The sequence below is a fragment of the Budorcas taxicolor genome, chromosome 1 (genome assembly GCF_023091745.1).
Source record: "Budorcas taxicolor isolate Tak-1 chromosome 1, Takin1.1, whole genome shotgun sequence".
Lineage (NCBI taxonomy): Eukaryota > Metazoa > Chordata > Mammalia > Artiodactyla > Bovidae > Budorcas > Budorcas taxicolor.
Window position 1 is genome coordinate 11822535 of NC_068910.1, and position 25439 is coordinate 11847973.

A 25439-nucleotide genomic window follows, 5' to 3' on the forward strand; every position below is an offset into this window, starting at 1 on the left:
TCAGATGGGATCTGGAGGTTGGGTAGATGTTAAGACTGCCCTCCTCTGACCCCAGAATCCCCTGCCTGGGGGTCTGGCACTTCATGCTGCCTGAACACCAGGGTGTGTCTCACCTAGGATTGACCCCAAGGCTTCACAGCTGTTTCCTAACCCCAGGCCCCCTGGGAAGAGGTCCACCTCTCAGCCAGCTCTGGGGACCCTCTCAGTTGGGGCCTGGATGGCCTCTGCTGCCCCCCACGCCACATCCCACCAGCAACCCCACCTCTATGACTTCAGCGAGGGCTTAGAGGCCTTCAAGCTCCTCCCCATCCACCTTCCTCAGGGTCCTCAAAGCCTTAAAGGGTCCAAGGCCATCTTCTGAGCACTGCCCACTAGCCCCAACTTCTCATCCATGCCTTCTCATTCACATTTTACTATAATAACAGTAATATGATGAGACGTATCCAACACCTCCTTGGTGCCTGACACAACGGGTGATATTTTCACCAACAGGTGATATTTCAATCAACAGGTGATTGCCCATATAATGATGGGAAGAGTCGACTCACTGGAAAAGACCCTGATGCTGGGAAAGACTGAAGGCAGGAGGAGAAGCGGGTGACACAGAATGAGATGGTTGGATGGCATCACCGATTTGATGGACAGGAGTTTGAGCAAGCTCCAGGAGATGGTGAAGGACAGGGAAGCCCAGCATGCTGCCGTCCTTCGGGTCGCAAATGGTCGGACACGGCTTAGCAACTGAACAACAACAATATCGTGAAGCGCAGGGACTAGAGCCGGAGACAACCAAGGTCGTGGACCCCCAGTCGGGCCTGCTCCACCCCAGCCATCACCTGGCCGGCTCTTCCCATTCCTCACGACTTACACGGAATGGCCCATCCTCATGACGCTTTTCCAAATCCCCAGATAAAGCAGCCCCTGTTCTGGCCACTCAGACCACCCGTGTGAGCTCTCACTCTCATTTGATCATGTGTTTGGATGGGCTTATGTTTACATCTGTCTCCCCTGCTAGACTGCCTGCTCCATGAGAGCTGGGCTGCTTCCCTGGAACCTAGCTCAATGCCCAGTAAACAATAGGTGCACAATAAGTATTTACTGAATAAGTAAACCTATATATCTATTTCCTGAAAACTACCTCGTTCCATCAAGCATCTGAGGTTGTTTATAACAGGGCATACAATTCTATATGAGAGAAAAAGCAAAGTTGGAATCAAAGATTTTGACCTTCTTTATGGGAAATAGATGGGGAAACAGTGGAAACAGTGGCTGACTTTATTTTGGGGGGCTCCAAAATCACTGCAGATGGTGACTGCAGCCATGAAATTAAAAGATGCTTACTCCTTGGAAGAAAAGTTATGGCCAACCTAGATAGCATATTCAAAAGCAGAGACATAACTTTGCCAATTAAGGTCCATCTAGTCAAGGCTATGGTTTTTTCCTGTGGTCATGTATGGATGTGAGAGTTGGACTGTGAAGAAGGCTGAGCGCTGAAGAATTGATGCTTTTGAACTGTGGTGTTGGAGAAGACTCTTGAGAGTCCCTTGGACTGCAAGGAGATCCAACCAGTCCATTCTAAAGGAGATCAGCCCTGGGATTTTTTTGGAAGGAATGATGCTAAAGCTGAAACTCCAGTACTCTGGCCACCTCATGCGAAAAGTTGACTCATTGGAAAAGACTCTGATGCTGGGAGGGATTGGAAGCAGGAGGAGAAGGGGACGACAGAGGATGAGATGGCTGGATGGCATCACGGACTCAATGGACATGAGTCTGAGTGAACTCCGGGAGTTGGTGATGGACAGGGAGGCCTGGCGTACTGCGATTCATGGGGTCGCAAAGAGTCAGACACGACTGAGTGACTGAACTGAACTGAACTGAACTGATAGACAATAAATGCTGGAGAGGGTGTGGAGAAAAGGGAACCATTCTACACTATTAGTAGGAATGTAAATTGGTGTACCCACTATGGGGAACGGTACAGAGCCTCCTTAAAAAATGAAACATAGAGCTACCATTTGACCTAACAATCCCACTCCTGGGCATATATCCAGAGAAAACTATAAAATACATGCACCCTAATGTTCATTGCAGTACTATTTACAGTAGCCAAAACGTGGAAGCAACCTAAATGTCCATCAACAGATGAATGGAAATAAAATGTGGTACATATCTAAGTGTATACTACATACATATATGTGGTACAATGGGATATTTCTCTGCCATAAAAAATGGAGCGATGCCGTTTGCAGCAGCACAGATGGACCTACAGATGATCATACTAAGTGAAAAAGACAAATATCATATGATAACACTTTTATGTGAAATCTAAAAAAATAAATCAATACATATAAACTAATTCACAAAACAGAAACAGACTGCTAGACTCAGAAAACGAACATATGAGGGCTTCCCTGGAGGCTCAGTGGTAAAGAATCCGCTGCTGATGCAGGGGACACGGGCTCAGTCCCTGGTCTGGGAAGATCTCACGTGCTGCAGAGCAACTTAGCCCAAGGGCCACAAGCATTGAGCCTGCGCTCCAGAGCCCAGGAACCGCCACCACTGGTGCTCACACACCTTAGAGCCTATTTCTGCAACAGAGAAGCCACTACAATGAGAAGCCTGCGTATCACAACTAAAGAAAGCCCAAGCACAGCAATGAAGGTCCAGCACAGCCAAAAATAAATAAGTAAATAAAATCATAAAAAAAAAGAAAGAAAGAAAACAAACTTATGGCTACCAAAGAGGAAAGTGGAGGAGGGATAAGTTAGAGGGTTGGGATTAACATATACACATTAATATAATAATTCATATAATAACCAACAAGGACCTGATGTAGAAAGCAGGGAACTCTATTCAACACTCCGTAATAAGTTACATGAGAAAAGAATCTGAAAAAGAATAATACATATATATGTATAACTCACTCACTTTGCTTACACCTAAAACTAACACAGCATTCTAAATCAACTAGTGATTTCATTTCTAAATATCCCACAGACGCCCTCACCCTATATGAGGATGTCTGAAAGTGCAACCTACTGAAAACCACCAAACGGTTGGTAAGAGCTATGTGGGTAAACGATGAGCAACAGTGCGGTGGAGTATTATCACGCAGTTGTGGAAAAGGATGGGCACTCCCTGATCACTGACAGGGCTCTCTCCAAGCTATTAGTGTTAAGTACAAAGAGCAAAAAGGACTATGTTCCGTAAGTGCAGCACTGGACACGCAGTAGACGATCAACGGATAATGTGAATAAATGAGTGGAATCTTTCTGGAAGGACCCATGAGGACCTAGGAGCAGTGGCAGTGTCTGCGGAAAGACCCGGATGAGGGGAATTTTCCTTGTTTACCCTGAACCATGCTATTTGCACTTTCGGCATATGCAAATATTATCTATTCAAATAAATAGGGTTTTGCTATTAAAAAAAAAAAAGACAAGAATTCAGAGTGCTCATGTCAAAATATGGATATGAGGCTTTTCTTGAAAAAATGGGAAGAAGGCCTGGCCACAGAGGGCTGTGTTCTTGAGCATGACAACAGCTGTAGCTGAGATGGAGCTGTCCCTAAGCCCAGGGGGGACAGGGCCCATACTGCCCCACCCCATCAGGCCCCTGTGGGGCTCTGTGCTGCTAACCCAGGTCCATGCTGCAAAGAGGTGAACGGAGGTCTGCAGAGTATGGAGTGGGGCAGAGAAGTCTTCCCCAAGGTGAAGGGGTGAGTATTTAGCCATCACCCCTGATTGATTTCACTGCTAACGACTCTAAAAGCCACAGCAGCGCTACCACAGTTCAAAGGCTGGTGATGGCTGACGTGTCACAAGACTGCTAGTCTTGCACAAGAATCAGTTAACTCAGTACCAGACAGGCCCCAACAATGCCTCTGGTCTCACCCCCAACTGGGACTTGAGGGCTCTAATTAAACCCAAAGGGAACCCCAGGAGAGAGGGAGTCACCGGAGGCCCTTGGGCACCTTGACTTGAGGATCATGGCAAGGAGATGGGTGACAAGACAAGGACACATTGAGAGAGCTGGGAAGACAGGCCTTGCTCGACTCCTGACTCCAGCTCTGAAACTCTAGACAAGTCACCTCTCCACACCTCGATTCCCTTGTTCGTAGCTCACACTGTATGCTGTTTCCAGGTGGGGGTGGTGTTTCAGGGAGTCCTCCTGTCACCCTTGGAGAACCACTAAGATACATATTTAGCATAGATGGAGAGGGAGAGAAAGAGAGGTTTATTTCATTTTAAGGAACTGGCTCACATGACTGTGAGGGCTGGCAAAACTGAAATATGGAGGGCAGGCCAGGAGGCTGGAAACTCAGGCAGAATTTCTATATTACTGCTTGCAACAAAAGTCCAGCTCCAGGAAACCTCAGGTTTTCCTCTCAAAGCCTTCAGCTGACTGTGTTAGGCCCAGTCACGTTACTGTGGACAACCTCCCTTACTTAGTCAGCCTATTGCAGACGTTAATCATATGTACAAAGTACGTCACAGCCACGTCTAGATTGGTGTTTAAACAAACAAGCAATATCACCTAGCCGGGCTGATACATAACATTTAATCACCACGTAATGTATTACTTCCTTCTGTGCATAAGGAAGCTGAATCTCAGAGAGGCTGTGGCAATTGCTTAAGGCTAAGGAACCCATGGAGGGATGGAGCTGGGGGTTGAACACAAACAAGAGTCTGCCTTCGCTCTGAGAACGGGGCGGCAGATGGCTACTCCACGTCTTAGAATTAGATAGGAAAAGGCACAGAACTGCCTGTGACCAGAATTCAGACGGGCGGTGGTTGGTCTTAGGGAATCACTGTTAGTCCTGAGAAAGGATGGATGGAATGGTGCGGGAACAGGGAGAAGAGGCAGAGAGGAGTATTGCTTCTCCCCATCAGAGATGGGCTCTAGAGTCAAGGGCAGAGAACCTACAGCCTCCAGGGTCCTCAAGGAGCAAGGAGAGTGGGGTAGAAGGCAGCCTCCAGCAGGCCGAAAGTCCCAGCACCAGGCAGCCAAGTCCAGAGCCTCTGACCCAAGTGCGGGGAACAGAGAAGGGGCACAGTGTTGCCGGTGCGTGGGGTCAGAATGAAGTCTCGCCTCCTGAGCCTGTGGCTGGCTGCCCAGAGGTTTCTGGAAGTGGATGATTTCCTCTAAGGGTCAGGCTGGGCCGTCTCCTTGGCTGGGCCATCTCCTTGGCTGGGCACTCCCATCTGCCCAACCAAAGTGGACCAACACCCAGAAGTAGAGAAAGGCTTCCACGGAGAGCTAAAACCCTTAGACATAGTCCCAGCCTCGTTCCTCCCAGCTCCTTTAATCTCCCTGGGGTGGGGCACTGGATCAGAGGCCAGCAGGTCAGCCCTGTTCACCTGCTGGCTGTGTGACCTGGGCGAGTTCCTTCACCATCCTGAATTTCTATCCAGCGTATGTGGCTAATCACTGCCTGGCCTAGACGGCTTCCTCGTGGGGACCAGGGCCTACATCTGAACAGAGCTGCTACTTGCTCATGGTAGTGTCATCCTCCCAGCCTTCTTACTGCCCCAGTCCACCCAACCCCACTGCTCTCAGCCTTGCTCACTCACTCTCTCCTCCTCCCTCCATTGTCCCAGCTTCTCCCGCCTCTGGTCAGAGTGCAGCAAAACAGGCCTTTAAATGCCTGCACAGCCAGGGAGAAATGAAGGATAATCACATAGTTGGTAACAGTGGGATTCTGGTAACGGTCAGCTGGGACTCTGACCCCCACCCCACATACTTCCCTTGTCTTCCTCTTGCCTCTAGCCTCCCTCGCCCCCCAGTTTCCTCCTCCACACTAGGCTCCTCCAGCCTTCTCTGCGAGGCCCTTAGCCTGGCTGTTCCATCAGAGCAGTATCTTCTTGACACCAGGTCCCAGCTCCCAGGTGGGTCCCCTCCTTCCCGCCATCATCCATCCCTGTACCCTGTCCACGCTGGTCACAGTCTGTAGCGGTCCCTTTCCTAGGGTGTGTCCTCAGCAGCTCAGGGCAGGGAGAGAGGCTCCTTCGCACTGTGCATCCAGCACTGGCCAGAGGAGGTGGGCTCAGTCAGGTCCCTTCGCTCCACCCTATGTCATCACCCCATCACTGCTCCATCACCTTAGCAGGCCTGCTCAGGCCTGACCTGCAGGCCGGGGCTGGGAGCTGAGGACAAGCTCAGGGGAACCACCTCTGGACCAGTCCGATCCTTCCCCTAGCCCCCCACCCCAGACCCTCCTCCAGAGGCTGAGGGCAAAAGAGCCCAGCATGTGGGCTAGAGAGCAGAGAACCATTACATCTGGTTCCCTTTGCAACCCAAACCTCATCTGCTGTGTGGCCCTGAGCAAGTCCTCTCCCCTCTCTGGGTCTTAGTCACCTGGGCTCTAAAATGGGTTAGAGCTACAGACACACACTCAGATGTCTGCAAGGTCAGACATCACGTGTCCTCAGGGTTGGGAAATCCCTAGAGGGAGCACTGGTGGAAAAGTGGAGACAGCAGGTCCTGCCTGGGCCAGCCCAGGGGTTCCAGGCCTGCAGGGTGCTCAAGAGAAGCTAAAAATCCGAGTTTCAATTTAACAATCTCCGGATTGCTACATCTTGCCAACTAACTCACATTTTTAAAAGCACCGTGTAGGTCAAACAGAACTTGTCTGGGCCACAGTTTGTGGGTGCTAGGCTGGAAGGTTAGATTCTGGGCTCCTCTGGGGCTCTCTGGAAAGATCAGTGTTTGCTTTTGGGGGCATTTCTTGCTCTCTTTCAACAAGAGTGCGGGGTGTTGTTCCTTGTGGACCACCCTAGACCTGCCTCCTGGAGCATTTGATGGCTTTGCTCCACTGTGGCCCCTTCTCCCCCTAGTCAATAGGAGCCCACCCCTGCCCCACAGATGGCTTCACGAACCCAGGCCCAGGCCTGCCCCAGGTAAGCCAGAGCCTGGAAGGACCAGAACAAGGCAAGTGGTGGGTGTTTCAGAACCTTCCTGTCCCAGCCAACCCCCAAATTCCTATCATAACTCCTGGGCCCGATCACTATAAACCCTGGAGCTCATGTTTCCAACCCTCCAGAGCAGAGCAGAGCTGTTTCCAGGACCTCTAGCCCTTCTACGAGGCTGGCCCCTCACCCACCATTCTTCATATAGGTACCGACACCCCAATGGGCACTGTGGGCCCAAGGCCACACTGAGCATCAGTAGCACAGGCTGAAGGTTTTGCCTGTCTTCAAAACTGTTCCACGTCCACTGGGGTCTCCAGGAAGACTGGTAAGATTTCTCACCTGGCTGGCAGATGTGGAAACTGAGGCCCAGAGGAAAGCACGAAGCTTGCTCAAGGTCCCCGGGCTTCGTGATCCCTGCTAAAAATAGCTCCTCGGACACAGAGTGGAAAACAATGAAACGGCCCCTGACGGTGAAGATGACACAGACAGGGGAGTCGGGGAGGCTGGGTCCTGGCGTCATTCCCAGAATGGAGCCTGACCTTGCCTGAACTACGGAGGCTTGGGCTCCCCTGCTCAGGACCAGGGTGAGAAGATGAGTGTTTTACACCACAGCTCTGAGGAGGGAGGCAAGACAGCAGTGAGGGGGAGAAAAGAGAGGGAAGGAAAAAGCAGAGGGAGGGAGGGGAGAGCAAGAAGGCTGAACTCAGGAGAGGGATCTCAACTCTGTCAAAATGGGGCCCACCCACTGAGACAGAGGGGCACTCTCACTTCACAGATGCAAAAACTGAGGCTTAGGGCATGGGGTAATTTGCCCAAGACTCCAAAATCAAAATGTAGCACATTCAAGATTAGAATTCATGGCTTTAGCCTTTGCCCTTCTAGCAAGGCCTCAGGGACTTCCATGGGGGTCTAGTGGTTAAAAACCCATCTTCCAGGGCTTCCTTCCCTGGTGGCTAAGTGGTAAAGAATCTGCCGGCCAATGCAAGAGATGTAGGTTCAATCCCTGGTCTGGGAAGATCCCACATGCCTTGGAGCAACTAAGCCCGTGCGCCACCACCCAGGAGCTGCAAAGGCCGAGCCCATGTAGTACAACCTCTGAAACCTGCACGCCCTAGAGCCTGTGCTCTACAACAAGAAAAGCCACTGCAACGAGAAGCCCACGCTCCACAACTAGAGAGGAGACCTTACGCGCCACCACTAGAGAAAGCCCACGCAGCAGGGACGACCCAGCACAGCCAACAAGTAAGTAAGCATCTGCCTTCCAATGCAGAGGACATGGGTTCAACCCCTGGTCGGGGAACTAAGATCCCACATGACACAGGACAACTAAGCCTGCATGCTGCAATGAAGACTTAATGCCATCAAAACTTTTAAAAGTAAATACATAAAGTTCTTTAAAAGAAAAAAAAAGCAAGATCTCAATCTGGAAACCACTCATGCAGCATTTCCCAAGATGTGGCCTCAAACTACCCTATCCCCACATGACCAGGAGGGAGGCCTGGTTAAGACGCAGATTCCTAGGTCTGATTATTTCCCCATACCGGGAAGCTATGTAGCTCTGTTGTAACCTTTCTCATCTAACTACCTAGCTGCATTCCTGCAGCCCAGCTATTCAAGCTGACTCACACTGCCCTCCAGGACAGAGCTGGGTTTTCCCACTCTATGCCTCACCCATCAGTCTCGCAGTCCCACAGACACCCACCCCTCCAGCCAGTACCTTTCTTCTGGAAGCCTTCCTTGTAGCTGGGATTCCCCTCTCCTCAGTGCCTATTGGAGTAATGGCCTCTTCCTCCATCTGGAATTATTTACAACATTCTATTTCACTTTCTGTGGGAGTCTTCTGTTTCCTAACCTTTCCTTCTATTAAACAGGAAATTCCCAGAGGGCTGGAAACTTGTTGGTTTAAACAATTGGCCTCTGAAATCCATGACTTCACCTGACCCTCTGCCAAACACAAGTGGCAAGGCTGGAGAGCTTTACAAGGAAGAACAGAGCCTTCGAGTGGTTGTGGCCTACCTGAGATCAAAAAAGATCGAGCTGAGGTTAGAACCCATGTCCAGCTCTGATATCCTGTTCTTCCAGCTTCTGCTTTGCCTCTGATCACTCAAACAGCCCCGCAAGGTAGGCAGAATGGGGTTTATGATCCCATTGTTCAGGTAGGGATGGGCAAAGTGCCCAGTGCCATGTTTACTCTGTTCTGGCTGCACTTGAGTCTGATCTTTTCACTTACATTCTCTCCAGCTGTTGGGCACTGCACAGGGCCCCTCAGCAGGATGGGGCAGAGTTGAGCCCTAGATCCCCAGGCAAAGCCCTCATCTTGGACCCCTGAACTGGCCCCAGTGCCACTTCAGACCCTGGTGCCTCCTCTGCAGGTTGACTTCCTTCACTTGTCTGGCAGCTGGCTGGAGACTCGGAGAGAGGCAACTGGGAGGTACTGGACCCACCTTGACCACCATCACTCTAGACTTTGTCCCTCTAATTAACACCCACCTGAGGAAGGAGCTACCTGGGCAGCCCTTTCCTCAGGACAAGGGGAGAGCACCCCTGAGCCTGGTGCAGGCCCAGCTCAACCAAGCCCAAGTTAAGCTGGGAAGGGTGTGGAGCAAGGAGGCCACGCTGGCGTTCCTGACAGGGCTGCATCAAGCTGTACCCTACAGGTGTGGTCTGGAAGAGACTCGAAGGAGGTAGGGCCAGTTCAACTCTGGGAGAAAGCCCTGAGTCACTCAGTTGGTGCCCAGACCAGGCAGCCAGCAAGGGACTTTGGACAGCCCACAATGGAAAATAAAAATAATCAATATGTACCAAACCCCAGCTACCGGTCAGACCCCATGCTTCCACCGCCGGCCCCCGAGTGTGTAGTGCGTGGGTTCCATCCAGCCCTGTTCCTTGTGCTCCTTCTCTGCATCAGGTTAAGTCCCTTTATCTCAGACCACAAAGTGCGACGGATAGGTCTCCTTGCACTTCTGCTCCTAGAATCCCTCGCTCCAGGTCCCTGGAAATCACCCCCAGGACGCAGGACCACACCATGCTTAAATCAGTCCAGTCTCATCTCCTCCCGGAAGCCTCCTTTGTCCCTCCCTTTCCCCCACTCCCACCCACATAAAAATAAGCCTGGGTGGGTCAGATACTGCTTAAGACCCTGGTCTGGAACTCCTAGTTTCCCCTCTCTCCTCTATTCCCATAGTACCTATTTTTAGAGGCGTATACATGCAGAGTACATCATGAGAAACGCTGGACTGGAAGAAACACAAGCTGGAATCAAGATTGCCAGGAGAAATATCAATAACCTCAGATATGCAGATGACACAGGAGACCCGGGTTCAATTCCTGGGTGGGGAAGACCCCCTGGAGAAGGAAATGGCAATCCACTCCAGCACTCTTGCCTGGAAAATCCCATGGACGGAGGAACCTGATAGGCTACAGTCCATGGGGTTGCCAAAGAGTCGGACACGACCGAGCGACTTCACTTTCACTTTCACTTTACTTCTTGGAAGAAAAGTTATGACCAACCTAGATAGCATATTCAAAAGCAGAGACATTACTTTGCCCACTAAGGTCCATCTAGTCAAGGCTATGGTTTTTCCAGTAGCCATGTATGGATGTGAGAGTTGGACTGTGAAGAAGGCTGAGCGCTGAAGAATTGATGCTTTTGAACTGTGGTGTTGGAGAAGACTCTTGAGAGTCCCTTGGACTGCAAGGAGATCCAACCAGTCCATTCTGAAGGAGATCAGCCCTGGGATTTCTTTGGAAGGAATGATGCTAAAGCTGAAACGCCAGTACTTTGGCCACCTCATGCGAAGAGTTGACTCATTGGAAAAGACTCTGATGCTGGGAGGGATTGGGGGCAGTAGGAGAAAGGGACGACGGAGGATGAGATGGCTGGATGGCATCACGGATTCGATGGACGTGAATCTGAGTGAACTCCGGGAGTTGGTGATGGACAGGGAGGGCTGGCGTGCTGCGATTCATGGGGTCGCAAAGAGTCGGACACGACTGAGCGACTGAACTGAACTGAACCCCTCAGTTCCCCTAGAGGTGCTTTCCCCCGCCCCCCCGCCCCCTGCCCTTTTATGCCCCACAAATGGTTCTGAAGCATAGGGGTACTTGGTGGGGGAAGCGGCAAGGTGGTGCGGGATGAAGGTATCCGCCCACAACACTGCACTTCATCCCCGCTACAGGCAGTCCCGGTAAACCCCTCTCTACCAAGTCAAAGTCCGAGGAGGAGCGCCTCCTCGCCTCGCCCCGCCCTTTCCGTGGCACGCCTGCGCAGAGGCCGCACTCGCCCCACGGCGCAAGCGCAGCTGCCCGCCCGGGTGTATATTAGGACGACAGGGATCGCGGCCTGAGGGTCCTCGCAGACAAGGGCAAGGCTTGGTGCGACGCTTCCACTTGGGTACCTGCGGCCTCCGCCACCTCCGCCGAGTTCCCCGCGCAGGTGAGGGCCCCGCGCTCCTCTTGCGGCGCAGCCGGGGGCAACCCGACCCCCGCGTGCCCTGCCTGCCGCTGCCCTAGCCGTTGGGACCCCATCCCCCACCGCACTAATCACCCACCACCTCAGGGTCAACTTTTTTTGTGGCCGATCTCCTACCACATCGGCCCCTTCCGCCATTCCCCATTTAACTGACCGCTTTCGAATGGCCATTCCCCATTTAACCCTAACCCTAACCACTCTCGAATTTCTGTCTCAGACACCTCGTTAATCTCAAGTCCTAGACATTTCCTCCCCCACCTCTACCCGTAACTTCTGACCTCCCCTGCCCAGGACCACCGCTTTCCGCCAGATCCAAGGCCCTGGTTTTTTAACCCTTGCTTCTTCCCAGTTAGTTCAAGCTGCACTTCCCCTTGTACCCTTGGCCTTCTGTACGCCTCTCCTTTGTGTTATGCCCAGTTCATGGAACGGTAGGGGCATACCCTCGGGGAAATCCTGGCCTCAGGAACCCAGGGCTGGACTGGATGCCTTCTTGAGAGGTTTGGGAGTGTGTGGGGACCAGGAGAAGATCAGGATCCCTAAGAGTCCTCTCTGCCTGGATGGATGACAGTAGCTTCTTCCCTGGCCTCACTTCACCCCCTGGGTGCCAAGGTGTCTTATCTGCACTGTGCATCTTCCTCAAGGAGCCTCTGACTTCCCAGACCTGTTCCTGACTTGTCCCTAATGTCCCAACCCCTTGGTTATTAATCATCGTTATTTATGGTATTTGGTAAAGTAGCTTTGCAGGTGCCTTTGTAGGGCGCTGGGGAATGAAGGAGATGGTGATCTGGGTTGCGTGTGATCACCACTTCTTAGTCCCTCATCAGTGCTGCCCTTAGACATTTTTGAGTGAGACTCGTTAGTATCCCAGGGTACCCTTGCTACAAACTTCAGGTGACAATCCAGTCACCTTGGGGTGGTATTTGCACGAGTATTAACAAGTGTTGGTGTCACTCCTCATCTTTGTGCAGGATCAGTGTACCTCCGGGAGATGGAGACTGTTGTTCGTCGCTGCCCATTCTTATCCCGAGTGCCTCAAGCCTTTCTGCAGAAGGCAGGCAAATCTCTATTGTTCTATGCCCAAAACTGCCCTAAGATGATGGAAATTGGGGCCAAGCCAGCCCCTCGGGCCCTGTCCACTTCAGCAGTCCTCTGCCAGCAGGTCACAGAAACCCCTCCAGCTAATGAGAGTAAGTGTCCTTAGCAATGAAGCAGAGGGTGGTGGGATGTCTGCGTTCATTACAAGACCCTGGAAGCAGTTCTTGTGCACAGTGCTGATGAGGGTCATGCTGAGGGGGTTACTCTGTGCCAGGCTCAGTTCTCTGCATAGATCATCTCATGGAATCATCATCCTAACTCCACAAAGTAGGCACTTTCAGTTTTCACATCTTTAAAGGTGAAACAGTGGCCAGTGTTCCACCTGATGGATTGCATGTTGGTATCTGTTGGGAGTTTGTCAGTGCCTCATTCATATAAGCCTAAGAATGTGGAATCTTTCTGTAAAGATGGAATCTGGAAGCCTGTAACTTCTAAAGTTGTGATTTTTTTTTTCTTCTTTTTTTTCCTTCCCTTTGCTATGTTGCCTGATCTGTGTCTTTTGCCCTCAACTGCTTTCTCTGTGCTATACCGTCCCAAATTCCTGCTAATTACTTAGGCAGTCACACCTTTTTTTTTTTTTTAATCACTTGTTTATTTGGCTATACCAAGGTCTTAGTTGCAACATGTGAAATCTAGTTCCCTGACCAGGGATCAATCCCAAGCCTCCAGCATTGGGGAGCAGAGTCTCAGCCACTAGACCATAAGGGAAGTCTCAGACAGTCACTTATCTTATACTTTCATCTTTTTGTCTGGCTCCAGGCCACGTGGGCTATTCCAGACTAAACCATCTTCAAAGTCAACTCTGTTAGTTGCTCAGTTGGGTCCAACGCTTCGCGACCCCATGGGCTATGTAGCCTGTCACTCTCCTCTGTCCACAGGATTCTCCAGGCAAGAGTACTGGAGTGGCTTGCCATTTCCTTCTCCAGGCAGGTTCTGTACCATCTGAGCCACCAGGAAAACCCAGAAAGTCAACTGTGCCTGTGTGCTTTTCAGTTACGTTAGGCTACACTGAGGTATCCAGCAACCCCTGAATCTCACGGGCTTAACACACAAAAGATTTCTACCTTGTTCATTCAAGGTAGGTCATGTTGTTCACACTTGGGGTCATCAGGGCCATTTTCTTCTAAGCAGTGACCTGGGGTTCACACTTTGGTGTCCTACAGCTTTACCTCTGAAATCAATGGCTTTTGGGTCACTACTGCATGACGGGAAAGTGAGAAGGTCTCACATCAGCTCATCTTTTAAAAACTTTTCATAACAGTGAATTCGATTTTGAACAACAGTAATCAGTGAGGGCCAGCTTTGTTTCACTTGTGTCCCCATTTACCGTGTCTACTCCCACTGTGCTGTTTTGAAACTGGTTCCAGAAATCTCTGTAAATACCAGTATTGTACCTTTAAAAGACACGAGTTCTAAAACCACCATCACAGTACCATTATCACGTCTAAAAGATGATGCAGCTTCCTAATATCATCAGATACTCACTGATCCCCACCAGCTCTTGGGTATTTTAGCCAGGGAGCAACACATAACAGCTGTTGGCCAGAACTAGTAACACAGCTCCAACTAAATGCAAGCATGCTGTCCTTATTCTCTTTTGTACATTTTTTTTTTTTTTACTGTGGCAAAGTACATATAATATAAAACTTCCCATTGCAACCACTTTTAATTATACAGTGGTATTAAGTATATTCATATTGTTCTGCAGCCATCACCACCATGCAATGTCCAGAACTCTTTTCATTGTCCCAGAATGAAACTCTGTGGCAACTCAATCCTAACTCCCCCCTCCCATTTTCCTCCCCCAGGCCCTGGCAGACATGATTGAACAGAATCTCTCTCTGACTACTCTAGAAATGTCACTTAAATGGAATCATACAGAATTTGTCAAAGTAGTAACTTTTTTTAACACATATATCTTTGTATATTAATTTTAAAATTTTGTTTTTCATAAAGAGATCAGAGATTTAGTTCTAGTCTTTTCCAGGAGAGAATTGAACTTTTCAGATTCCACTTAATTCTGGGGAATAATTTACCCTAGAGGTTTGTTAGGTATGTTCTTTGGGTGTGAACTTGTAAGAAAGGAATGTTTTTTCTTTTAGTAGAAAGGATTTAATCCTTTGTAGAATTCTTTTTTCCTCCGTACCATTGTTTAGGAATTAGTTATGGCTTTTTTTAACTGAACAATCAAAACCCTGTTTTACCAGTCTGTCCTAGCAATAGATTCCTCTTATATTCCTGGTTGAGTAAAATGTGACTTGTCCACTTGATAGACCATCATGTAACCATCCCAAATGATACTCAAAATATTTACTAGCTTATATAGATCTTGATAATGAAAAGGGCATATTAAAACAAGCATACAGGTGGCTCAGCTGCTCAAGAATCTGCCCGCAGTGGGGGAGACCTGAGTTTGCCCCCTGGGTTGGGAAGATCCCCTGGAGAAGGGAACAGCTACCCACTTCAGTATTCTGGCCAGAATTCCATGGACTGCGTAGTTCATGGGGTCACAAAGAGTCAGACATGACTAGGCGACTTTCACTTCAACAACATACAGAATAAGTAAAACTTTTTCTAAACGCACACAAAAAGGGAAAAGACAGTTAATATGCCGAGCTGTCTGCAGTGGTTATGGCGGGGGGCTGTTGGCTTTCTGGTATCTTTGTTTTGGCACACCGCACAGCATGTGCAACGTCCCCAGCCAGGAACTGAACCTGTGCCCCAGTAGTGGAATTCTGGAGTCTCAGCCACTAGACCACCAGGGAAGTCCTGAAATGTTTATTTTTTTTTTTTTTAATGGTTATGTTTTGAATGATAGAACTCTATTTTTCCAGACTTCCCACACTGAATATGTATTTAATGACTTGTATAGTGAATGAAAAATGAAAGCAATTTTTTTGGCCATGACACATGGCATATGAGATCATAGTTCCCTGATCAGGGATTGAACCTGTGCCCTCCTGTAATGGAAATGCAGAGTCCTAACAGGGACAGGGGAGCCTGGTGGGCTGCCATCTCTGGGGTCGCACAGAGTCGGACACGACTGAAGCGACTTAGCAGCAGCAGCAGCAGCAACCATTGGACTGCCAGGAAAGTCCCATTTCTGGGTTTTTTTTTAACTTTCCTTTTAGAAGATTTTAATAAAAACTGTATTACTGTATGGAGACATCTTACCCAAGTTATAGGAGAGCGTGGCCTGTGACTCACAGGAGTATCCCAGGATGATGAAAGACTTCCAGAAGGAAGATGACCACCTTTGCTCAAGGGGAGAGGAAAGTCTAGGAAATTAATTCCCAGCCAACTATGTTAAGTCATGAACTTCTTTGAGCCATTTAGAGAAAACTGATAGTTTATATGTTAAGCAACAGCATGCTTTTTTTGGTCAAGAATCTAAACCAGTGAATGTTTTTGGTCTAGAAAATATTAGCAGAGAAAAAGTTGTATGACCATTTCCAAATACCTTCAAGAGTGTGTCCTCTCATGAAATATGCTGCGTGTACTTGGGGCAGATTTACTGAAAATAATCCAACTCAAGAATGCAGGGCCATCTAGAACTCGAAAGTACTACTTTGGGGATTGATAAGTGAGAGGTACTGTGGGTTTGAGCAGTAGGTGGACTGTGCCAGTTAACTCTTCACAGGAGCATTGTTTCCAGTGAGACAGATGGGAAAGCAATTGAATTTGCAGAACCCAGTAAGAATAAACTGGTGTCTAGATCCTGAGGTAGAGGAAGTATAAAGTGTGTCTTTGAGGCAACAAGAGAAAGAAACAAGTGGGCCTCCGTGTCCTGAGCAGCCAGATCCGATGCTTCAGTTTTTCCGTTTCCCCCCTCAGAGGATAAAACCGCCAAAGCCGAAGTGCAGCAGGTTCCTGACGGATCGCAGCAGGCTCCTGACGGATCCCATCAGACTGCAGATGGCACACAGCTTCCGTCTGGACACCCTTCCCTCGCCTCAAGCCAGGGCACTGGGAGCAAGTGCCCTTTCCTGGCAGCCGAGATGAGCCAGGGGGGCAGCAGCGTCTTCCGCAAAGCCAGCCTGGCGCTTCAGGAAGATGTGCAGGAGATGCATGCCGTGAGGGAAGGTAAACTGCCAGGGACCCTCACTAGGGTGAAGAAGTCCTTCAGCTTCTCCAGACCCTCAGATTTGTCTGAGCTATTACTAGGGGAGTATTTCTGACCGTGTCTTCCTCTTTAGGGCCAAGGAGAGCGGTCATCCAGATAGGGGACTGTGTGGTAAAATGTGGGAGTTTCTTTTCTCTGTGTTGTGTAGGGTGTGACCAGCTTTTACAGTAACTAATTTCTGAAAATGCCCCGTAGGCATAAACTGTTAACTGGTTGCCCTGTGTTTCTTTCCCATCATCTGGTGGGATAAAAGGGAAAAAACAGTGTTACTGCAGTTAGTGCTGGTCTTAGGACTCCCAAGCTGTCTTAGTGGTGGTAGCTGTGTAGTAGCCTTTATTCCATTTGTGGCTGTATCCGTGGAACACACAAGGTCCCCAAGAAACCTCACCAGCAGAAATGATCAAATGGCTGGAATTGTTTTCTATAAAGAAAATTGTCTCAGTTAGGGTTGGGGGGTGCAATGGGGAAGGCATCCTAACCAGCCAGGGGGAAAAAAAAAAGCTTCAGAGTTTATAATGTTCCTCAAAGCTGGTTGGTAGCTCTGAAAACCAAACAGTAACTAAAGAAGAGAGGCTTCATATATTCAGTTACATCTCACTTTGGTTATGATGGGCTATTTTTATGAACTAGGCAGTAAGCCATTTTTGACAATATGTCTGGAAGGCATTGTGGACTCAGAATAGAACACTGATCCCCTGTGCCTCTTGTTACTTGTATTCCAGAGGTTGTCCAAACCTCAGTGAATCCCAGTGTGATTAACGTGAAGACCGAAGGAGGGGAGCTGAATGGACTGTTGAAGAACTTTCAGGATATCATGCGAAAGCAACGACCAGAAGGAGTGTCCCACCTTCTTCAAGATAACTTGCCAAAATGTAAGTCTCCTTGATATTTGCCCAGTGGAAGACCGTTTATAACTTAAACATACATCAGATTAAACATATCATTGCATGGTGAGTTGAGGATTAAAAACCATGTCCCTGGGACTTCCCTGGTGGTCCAGCGGTTAAGACAGCACTCCCAAGGCAGGGGACCCGAGTTGCATCCCGGGTAAGGTAACTAGATCCCACACGCCACAACTAAAGATCCCTCATACCACAACTAACAGAAGATTCTACATGCTGCAACTATTAATAAGACCCAGTGCAGCCAAATTAATTTAAAAAAAAACATGCCCCTTGCTTGATGCAGGTTGGTGCTCTTGTCTATAGTAAATGCCAGTCCTGTTGAGAGCCTGCCTCCTCTCTCTTAGCACCTACTGTCTGCTCACGGAAAGTGAAAAGTGAAAGTTGCTCAGTCATGTCCGCCTCTTAGCAACCCCATGGAGTATACAGTCCATGGAATTCTCCAGACCATTTTACTAGAGTGGGTAGCCTTTCCCTTCTCCAGGGGATCTTCCTGAGCCATGAATTAAACTGGGGTCTCCTGCATTGCAGGAGGATTCTTTACCAACTGAGCTATCAGGGTGGGGGTTATGTTAAATGCTTGGCACATACAGTGTCCTTTGAGATATACAGTCTTAAGATGAGGGCGTCAAGAAACTTGCCCAGATGAGTACTTCTTTCATTTGTCCAGAACCTCCCTACTGCCAAGTGACTGAGCTGAGATGGGAACCCAGGTCTTCACCAAAGCCTAGATGTGCTTTTTAACCATCAGACTGTACCATCTTTTGTTTGGTTTTTAGCTGTTTGCACTTTTCAGTATGATCATTTCTTTGAGAAGAAAATTGATGAGAAAAAAAATGACCATAGCTATCGAGTTTTCAAAACTGTGAACCGGAAGGCGCAGTCCTTCCCCATGGCAGATGACTACTCGGACTCTCTCATCAGCAAAAAGCAAGTGTCTGTCTGGTGTAGCAATGACTACCTAGGAATGAGTCGCCACCCACGGGTGTGTGGAGCCGTCATGTAAGTAGCTCTCAGCTTTCAGATACCACTGGCATAAGCATGACTTAGCAAGACATTGATAATTTACAGGGATTGGATCTTTTATAGGGGAAAATTTTTAAAGCTAAATTTTTAGCCTTTAAAAATATGTACACATTAATTTTAGAGAACTCTAAAGTGTAAGTAGTTGATGGAGCCCCTCTTTGTGCAAGGGTTCAAGTTTATGGGCTCGTTGACTATATGTCTGCTCACTTCCAACCTCTCCATAAGCAAGGACCCCTCTTACACCGAGCAGTCTTGCACATATGTGCCCTGCCTTGTAGGTGTGGATGGAGAAATACAAGTCGAGCAGCATAGGATGGTAGAGCCCGTCGTTCATGTCCTTCAGGAGGTTTGCCATGGTATGGACACCTGAGAGAGTTGCTGGCCAGATTCCCCAAGCAGGCTTGCCAGAGAGAGCCCAGTCTGAGGTTTAGTAATAGAGACAGCCTAAGACTATGGGACTGGTTCGCAGAGGGTATAACTGACAGTCAGTCAAGAGGTCCCTCTAGAGCCTGAGGTCATGTTATTGGAGAAAGAGATGTTTGTCAGAGAAAAGAAACCTTTGTAAATTAACTAAACTAAGACTGGTAAGTGGACACTTACTTTTGATCCCCCCAGAGGCATCATCACCCCGGTGTTGAGGCTTTCTCCCACCCAGTCTAGACAGGAAGTGGTTGAAACTTCTGGCCCCATATTCACAGGGAAAGAAGCGCTACATCAACATCAGTTTCAGTCTCCTGGATCCTAGAGGGAGGAACTGTTCTTACAGTATTCAGAACCATGAGATGTATTTTCTGTCTGCTTTTTTTTTTTTTTAAGAGACACTTTGAAACAGCATGGTACTGGAGCAGGGGGTACTAGAAATATTTCTGGAACTAGTAAATTCCACGTGGACCTGGAGCGGGAGCTGGCTGACCTCCATGGGAAAGATGCCGCACTCTTGTTCTCCTCGTGTTTTGTGGCCAATGACTCGACCCTCTTCACTCTGGCTAAGATGATGCCAGGTAGGAAGCCTGCTGTGGGTGCCTTAGAACTGTCTGGGTTTCTTAGTAGTAACAGGAAGATGACAGAAAAGACTTACCCAGACCACTCAAGAGATACACTAGGAACTCCTGAACTGAGTTAACACTTCATGAAGTGTTACATTCTGAGTTCCAGTAGAGCGGGATAACAGTGAAGAATCAGACTTGCAGGGCTTGTCCTTACAGTAATTGCTTCCAGTGTGCTTTGTATTCCAAGAAAAGCTTTTGGAGAATTTTCTTAATCATGTGTAGTTATCTTTTGATTGAGTTTGGAGTGAGGCAGCCAGATTTAAAAGCAGATTAACTGTGTGCCACTGGGTTATTTTATATCTATGGGCCTTCTCAGAGGAGAAGCACTAGTTAGTTATTTTGCCAGAAAGAAACTGGCACACAGGGTCTTTTTCCTACGGGGCAAAGTGGCATTTTCAGGGCAAAGTCTGTTGTCCTTGACTGTTGAGAAAATAATTTAGCTTTGGTACAGATGGCAATAAAGCACATTTTTGTCTTGTTAGGCTGTGAGATTTACTCTGACGCTGGGAACCATGCCTCCATGATCCAAGGGATTCGGAACAGCGGAGTGCCAAAGTACATCTTCCGCCACAACGATGTCAGCCACCTCCGAGAACTGCTGCAAAGGTCCGACCCTGCCGTGCCCAAGATTGTCGCCTTTGAAACTGTCCACTCAATGGACGGTAAGTCTATCTAGAGGCCAGCCTGAAAACTTTTAATGAACACAAGGCCTGAACTTAAAAGCGTGACGTTATTTTTGTAGTTTCTTTTCTTTTCACTTTCTGCCAGGATTTTGTAGTTGGGGGACAGTGTATAGATTTGGATGATTGTAGATATTCTACTTTGGTTTTTACTAAGTTCCAAATCTCAAAACAGTCCAGAAACTGGGGGAAGTTCATTGCTTTCCCCAATATTAAAAATATCTTAGAAGGTAAGTTATTGTGTTCTAATCCTTACCAAAAGAGAAATCTGTGACCCAGCGAGTGCTTCAGCGCGGTCTGTGGTCTCTCCTCAGGGGCAGTGTGCCCGCTGGAAGAGCTCTGTGATGTGGCCCACGAGTTTGGAGCAATCACCTTCGTGGATGAGGTCCACGCAGTGGGGCTCTACGGGCTGCAAGGCGGAGGGATTGGCGATCGGGATGGAGTTATGCCAAAAATGGACATCATTTCTGGAACACTTGGTATGTGTGCTCTGCACAGTCTGTAATCCATACTAAAATTAAATTCTGACTCAGTGGTAAAGAACCCACCTGCCAGTGCAGGAGATGAGAGTTCCATCCCTAGGTCAGAAAGATCCCCTAGAGGAGGAAATGTCAACCCACTCCAGTATTCTTGCCTAGGAAATCCCATTGACAGAGGAGCCTGGGGACTAGTCTGTGGGGTTGCAAAAGAGTCGGACAAAATTTAGCAACTACACAACAAAACCAACGGCTGCTGGTCTAATGGGTCAGGTGAGGAGATGGTCTGATAGCATCTAAAGCCTGGGTCACTTTTTTGAGCAAGTTTTTATTTTCTCAGTGAGTGGCACAGTTTAGCAGAATCCCTTGAGTCATGGAGGCCTGGCCAGCAGAATCAAAGTAAATCTCATAGCCTGACATGACGGAAGTACCATTTGTTGCCTTCTGAGCTCATTCCAAACGTAGTTGTGGGTCTAGGTATACACCATGACAATGGCCTTTACTCTCTCTACATCAGATTATTCCTTTATATTAAAAAGAAATTAAAAGGAATTTTTGTGCTGTTCTCCTGGAGCTACAGGTCCAGGTGCTGGATGTGAAGCGCTGAGCTCTGTCCCTAGCACGTGGGGACAGTCCAGTTCACCCAGTGTCCTTGTATATCCTCTGCTCCTCCTAGTTGAGAGGCAGCGTCTCTTGGAGCAACTCCAGACTCCATAGCCATGCTGCCTGCTGGGTGTAAGTCTTGCCTGTGTAACTCACTATCGGTGTGACCTTGGATTGGTGGTTAACTTCTCTGTGCCTTAGTTTCCTCATGGAGGTAACAGCAGACCCCCCACCTCAGTTTGAAAAATGAAAGTGAACAGTATACAGACAATTACTATAGGCCTTCTCTTCGTCTATGAGATAAAAATGTCATCTATACAAATTTGAGAATTTCAGAAGTTAGTAAAGCGGCTGGAGAGACACGCAGTGGCTGGCTAAAATGCCACTTTACAGCCTGTACTTGGTAAAGGAATGGCAAGCAAAAAAGAGTGTCCTTCAGCCCCGTCAAGGGGCATGAGAATGTCGTGCAGACCAGGAGAGCCTGGGTCTCTTGGGGCAGAGCCCTGCCCGGAGGAGAACTCGTTCTAGCATCCTGTCCTGATTCCAGCTGCCCTTTTCTTGTAAAGAGCTCTCATGACGTGGGCCCTTTGAAGGTATGGTCCCTGAGAGATGAAAAGGGCTGGAGAGAAAAATTTTCCATTGTGACAGCTTATACCAGTCCAGTCATGTGTGGGGTTGAAGCAAGAATGTTAATTGCAGAACATAATGTTTTAAGATCGAGGAGGACTCTTCTGGAGTTCTTAATCTTGAAACCTGAGATACCAATTATATAAGGGAACTCAGGAAGAAGGAAAAATGAGGCCAGCCCTAAATCAACCATAACAGGGTCTGAGTTTTCATGTTTATCCAGCAAACAGTCCTTGTTGGAGTTTTGTGATTACTTAAGTAGAAACTAATACCAGTCCTGCCAAAACAAATTACGTGTCTTTAGCTAGCTGACCTTCTGGCCTCAAGGGTAACACAGTGAGCACCCAGCTGGACCCTGTCCAGAGCAGGCACAGCGCAGAATGCGGAAGATGCAGGTGACCTGGGTGGGCAGGGAGGACAGAGGGGAGGTGGCACTTGGTGTTAGGCACGCTGGGACCAGCCACTGGTGCCAGACCTAGTCTGGAGACCTGCACTTTGATCCTGATCAGACACCAGCTTGGCCATTTGACTTTGGGCAAGACCCTTCCGTAACATTCTCAGCTTTTTCCCTTTTGGAAATGGGCTGCTGTCCCTTGATTTCAGTCTTAGGACAAACAAAGGAGAGAGAGAAGAATAAGTGTTCTGAGGCTCTGCAGCGCCTGGCTGTGCACACTTAGGGCAGTCGCTGTAATAAATGAACCCGTCTCCTCCTAGGCAAAGCCATTGGCTGCGTTGGAGGGTACATCGCCAGCACGAGTTCCCTGATCGACACCGTCCGGTCCTATGCAGCGGGCTTCATCTTCACCACCTCCCTGCCGCCCATGCTGCTGGCTGGAGCACTGGAGTCTGTGCGGATCCTGAGGAGCGCTGAGGGCCAGGCACTTCGCCGCCAACACCAGCGCAACGTGAAGCTCATGAGGCAGATGCTGATGGATGCCGGCCTGCCAGTGGTCCACTGCCCCAGTCACATCATCCCTGTCCGGGTAATGACCTGTCTGTGACTGGACTTGCTGGGGGCTGGGTCTCTGCACTTGACCAGGAGATGTTCTGGTTCACGCCTTCCTGAACTTGGGCTGGGCAGGGTGACTGTTGGGCCCAAGGGCTGTAGCCAGTGGCCGTCTGCCATGTTTCTGCCTTTGGCTGACTTCACAATGAGAATGAAGCCTTTGAGCCCAGCAGGCTGGAGCAGAGGTTCCTTCTCCAGCACACTAGCCTTGACAGGGTAAACACAGAGCTTGTGTCTGGGAAGCTCTGAAAGCCGGAGCTTGGCTAGCTCTAAAGTATTGCTTTTTATTCATTGCCTTGTGACATAGGTCTTGCTCTGCCTGCTACAAAGGGCAGCCCTGTTGGCGTCACAGTTGAATTCATCTGAGTAACAGAGCTGGTATCACCAAAGCTGCCTTCATCCCCAGGGTGCACACACCCACTGCCATCACAATAGGCTCATGGGAGCTCCCGCTTCCCCGCTTTGGATCCTGGGAGGGAGATCAGTGTGAAAGTTACTTCTACTATGGTTTCAGTTCTCTGATCTGTGGTAAACAACCCTTTAAACTGCAGGTGTCGGGGCGGCCTCTCTGCCAGGCTTGCATATGCAGGTCGAGCCCAAGCCACTTGGACACGTGTGTGACTAGTCTCTGCTGTCTGGTTCCAGCCTTATCTTCTGTTATTATCAATCTTAGGTGGCAGATGCTGCTAAAAACACGGAGGTCTGTGATGAACTAATGACTAGACATAATATCTATGTCCAAGCGATCAATTACCCCACAGTGCCCCGGGGCGAGGAGCTGCTGCGCATCGCCCCCACGCCCCACCACACGCCGCAGATGATGAGCTACTTCGTGGGTGAGTAGCCAGGCAGCCGCCAGAGCCCCGCGGGAGAGTGGCGTGAAGCTGTCTGCAGCATTTATAATTCAAGCCATTCAGACTGGTCTCTCTTTTTCCAAGTAATTAAGAATATTCTCAGGTGGTACAGAAGTGTGAAAGACGGTTAGTCGTTTGCTCCACTTCACGGGAAGCACTGAGGGAGCCTGCTCTCCGCTCACTGTTCCCATCCATGCCTCTGTCTGCGTGGCTCAGGGACCCCCAGTGGCGGCTGCTGCAGGAGAGATGCCTCTGACAGCCTCAGCCTGCCCGGGCCTCCAGAGCTCAGCTCTGCACTTCTCTCTTCTCTGAAACCCGACTACACACCTAACCCCTTCTGTTCCGCATTTCATATTCTCATAGTTCTGTATAACGCAGGCCTTTCCGCCTGCGTCCAGCTGAAGGCAGAGACTGAACTCACAGCTGCCTCTGCCTCGGAGGTGTGTTGCCCTCCTGAGCCTCCACCGCCACCCACGGTGGTTCCCTGCCTCCAGCCTTTGGGGTTCCCCTGCAAGGAATGATCCGTTCCACACAGTGCAGCCATGTGGGAGCGACTTCTTCTCTGAAGGGTGTAAAGTAAAGCCAGGCCTGGGTTTTCTCTATTTTGTAAGTAACAGCCTATTAAGATAGAATTCAGATAAAACAAATTCTAACCTTTCAAAACACATAATTCAGTGGCTTTGAAGTAATGTTGTGCAACCGTCAGCATTCTGACACCACAACGTTTTTATCACCTCAGAGAGAAACTTTACACCACTTAGCAGCCACATCCCAGCCCTGATCCACTTTCTGTCCATGGACTTGCCTGTACATAACATTTTATGGAAATGGAGTCGTACAGTATATGGCCCTTTGTGCCTGGCTTATTTCACAGCACAGTGTGTTCAAGGTTTCATCTACATTGTAGCTTGAATCAGCACTTCATTCCTACCAAATAATTCTCCTCAGTACAGACATACCATGTTTTGTTTATCCATCAATTGGTGGATGTTTGGATTGTTTCCACTTTCTGACTATTATGAAAAAAAAAAGAATGCTGCTGTGAACACTTGTGTAAAAGTTATTATTGTCCATTTGTCCTGGGTATGTACTTCCTCTAATTTAAAAAAACTTGCTCCTCACAGATCATCTGCTGGCCACATGGAAGCGAGTTGGGCTGGAACTCAAGCCACATTCCTCAGCCGAGTGCAACTTCTGCAGGAGGCCACTGCATTTTGAAATGATGAGCGAAAGAGAGAAATCCTACTTCTCCGGTATGAGCAAGCTGGTATCTGCTCAGGCCTGAATGTGCTGTGCCCTAAGTTACTCCACCTACCCCAAGTCGCACTGTATCCAGGTAGTCCCTCCACAGTTGTCTTTGTATATGAATTAAATTATATTAATTTTAATCTATGGTAAACATGTAGTCCAAAAAATAAATTCTTGTCTAAATCAGGGTTCCTCTTTTTATTGGCTACTGAATCAAAAAGTCATTCATCCCTTTAAACTCGGTCTGCCTCCCACTGCCCCGTCCCACCTCTCTAGGTCATCACAGAGCACGGAGCTGAGCTCCCTGCGTTATCCAGCAGCTTCCCACTTGCCATCTGTTCTACACATGGTAGTAATACGTCAAGCCCAATCTC

General features: G+C 48.8%; 1 protein-coding gene across 1 annotated transcript; it reads left to right on the forward strand.

Moving 5' to 3' along the window:
- The first annotated feature begins 11211 nt into the window (after positions 1-11211).
- On the forward strand, positions 11212-25239 carry ALAS1 (5'-aminolevulinate synthase 1). Its single transcript, XM_052636887.1, has 11 exons — positions 11212-11340; positions 12345-12563; positions 16306-16554; positions 17317-17466; positions 18276-18498; positions 19339-19523; positions 20054-20233; positions 20566-20730; positions 22672-22940; positions 23637-23799; positions 24942-25239. Exons 2-11 carry the CDS (start codon positions 12365-12367, stop codon positions 25100-25102), a joined length of 1944 nt encoding a protein of 647 aa, XP_052492847.1. The 5' UTR covers positions 11212-11340; positions 12345-12364; the 3' UTR covers positions 25103-25239.
- The last annotated feature ends 200 nt before the right edge of the window (positions 25240-25439 follow it).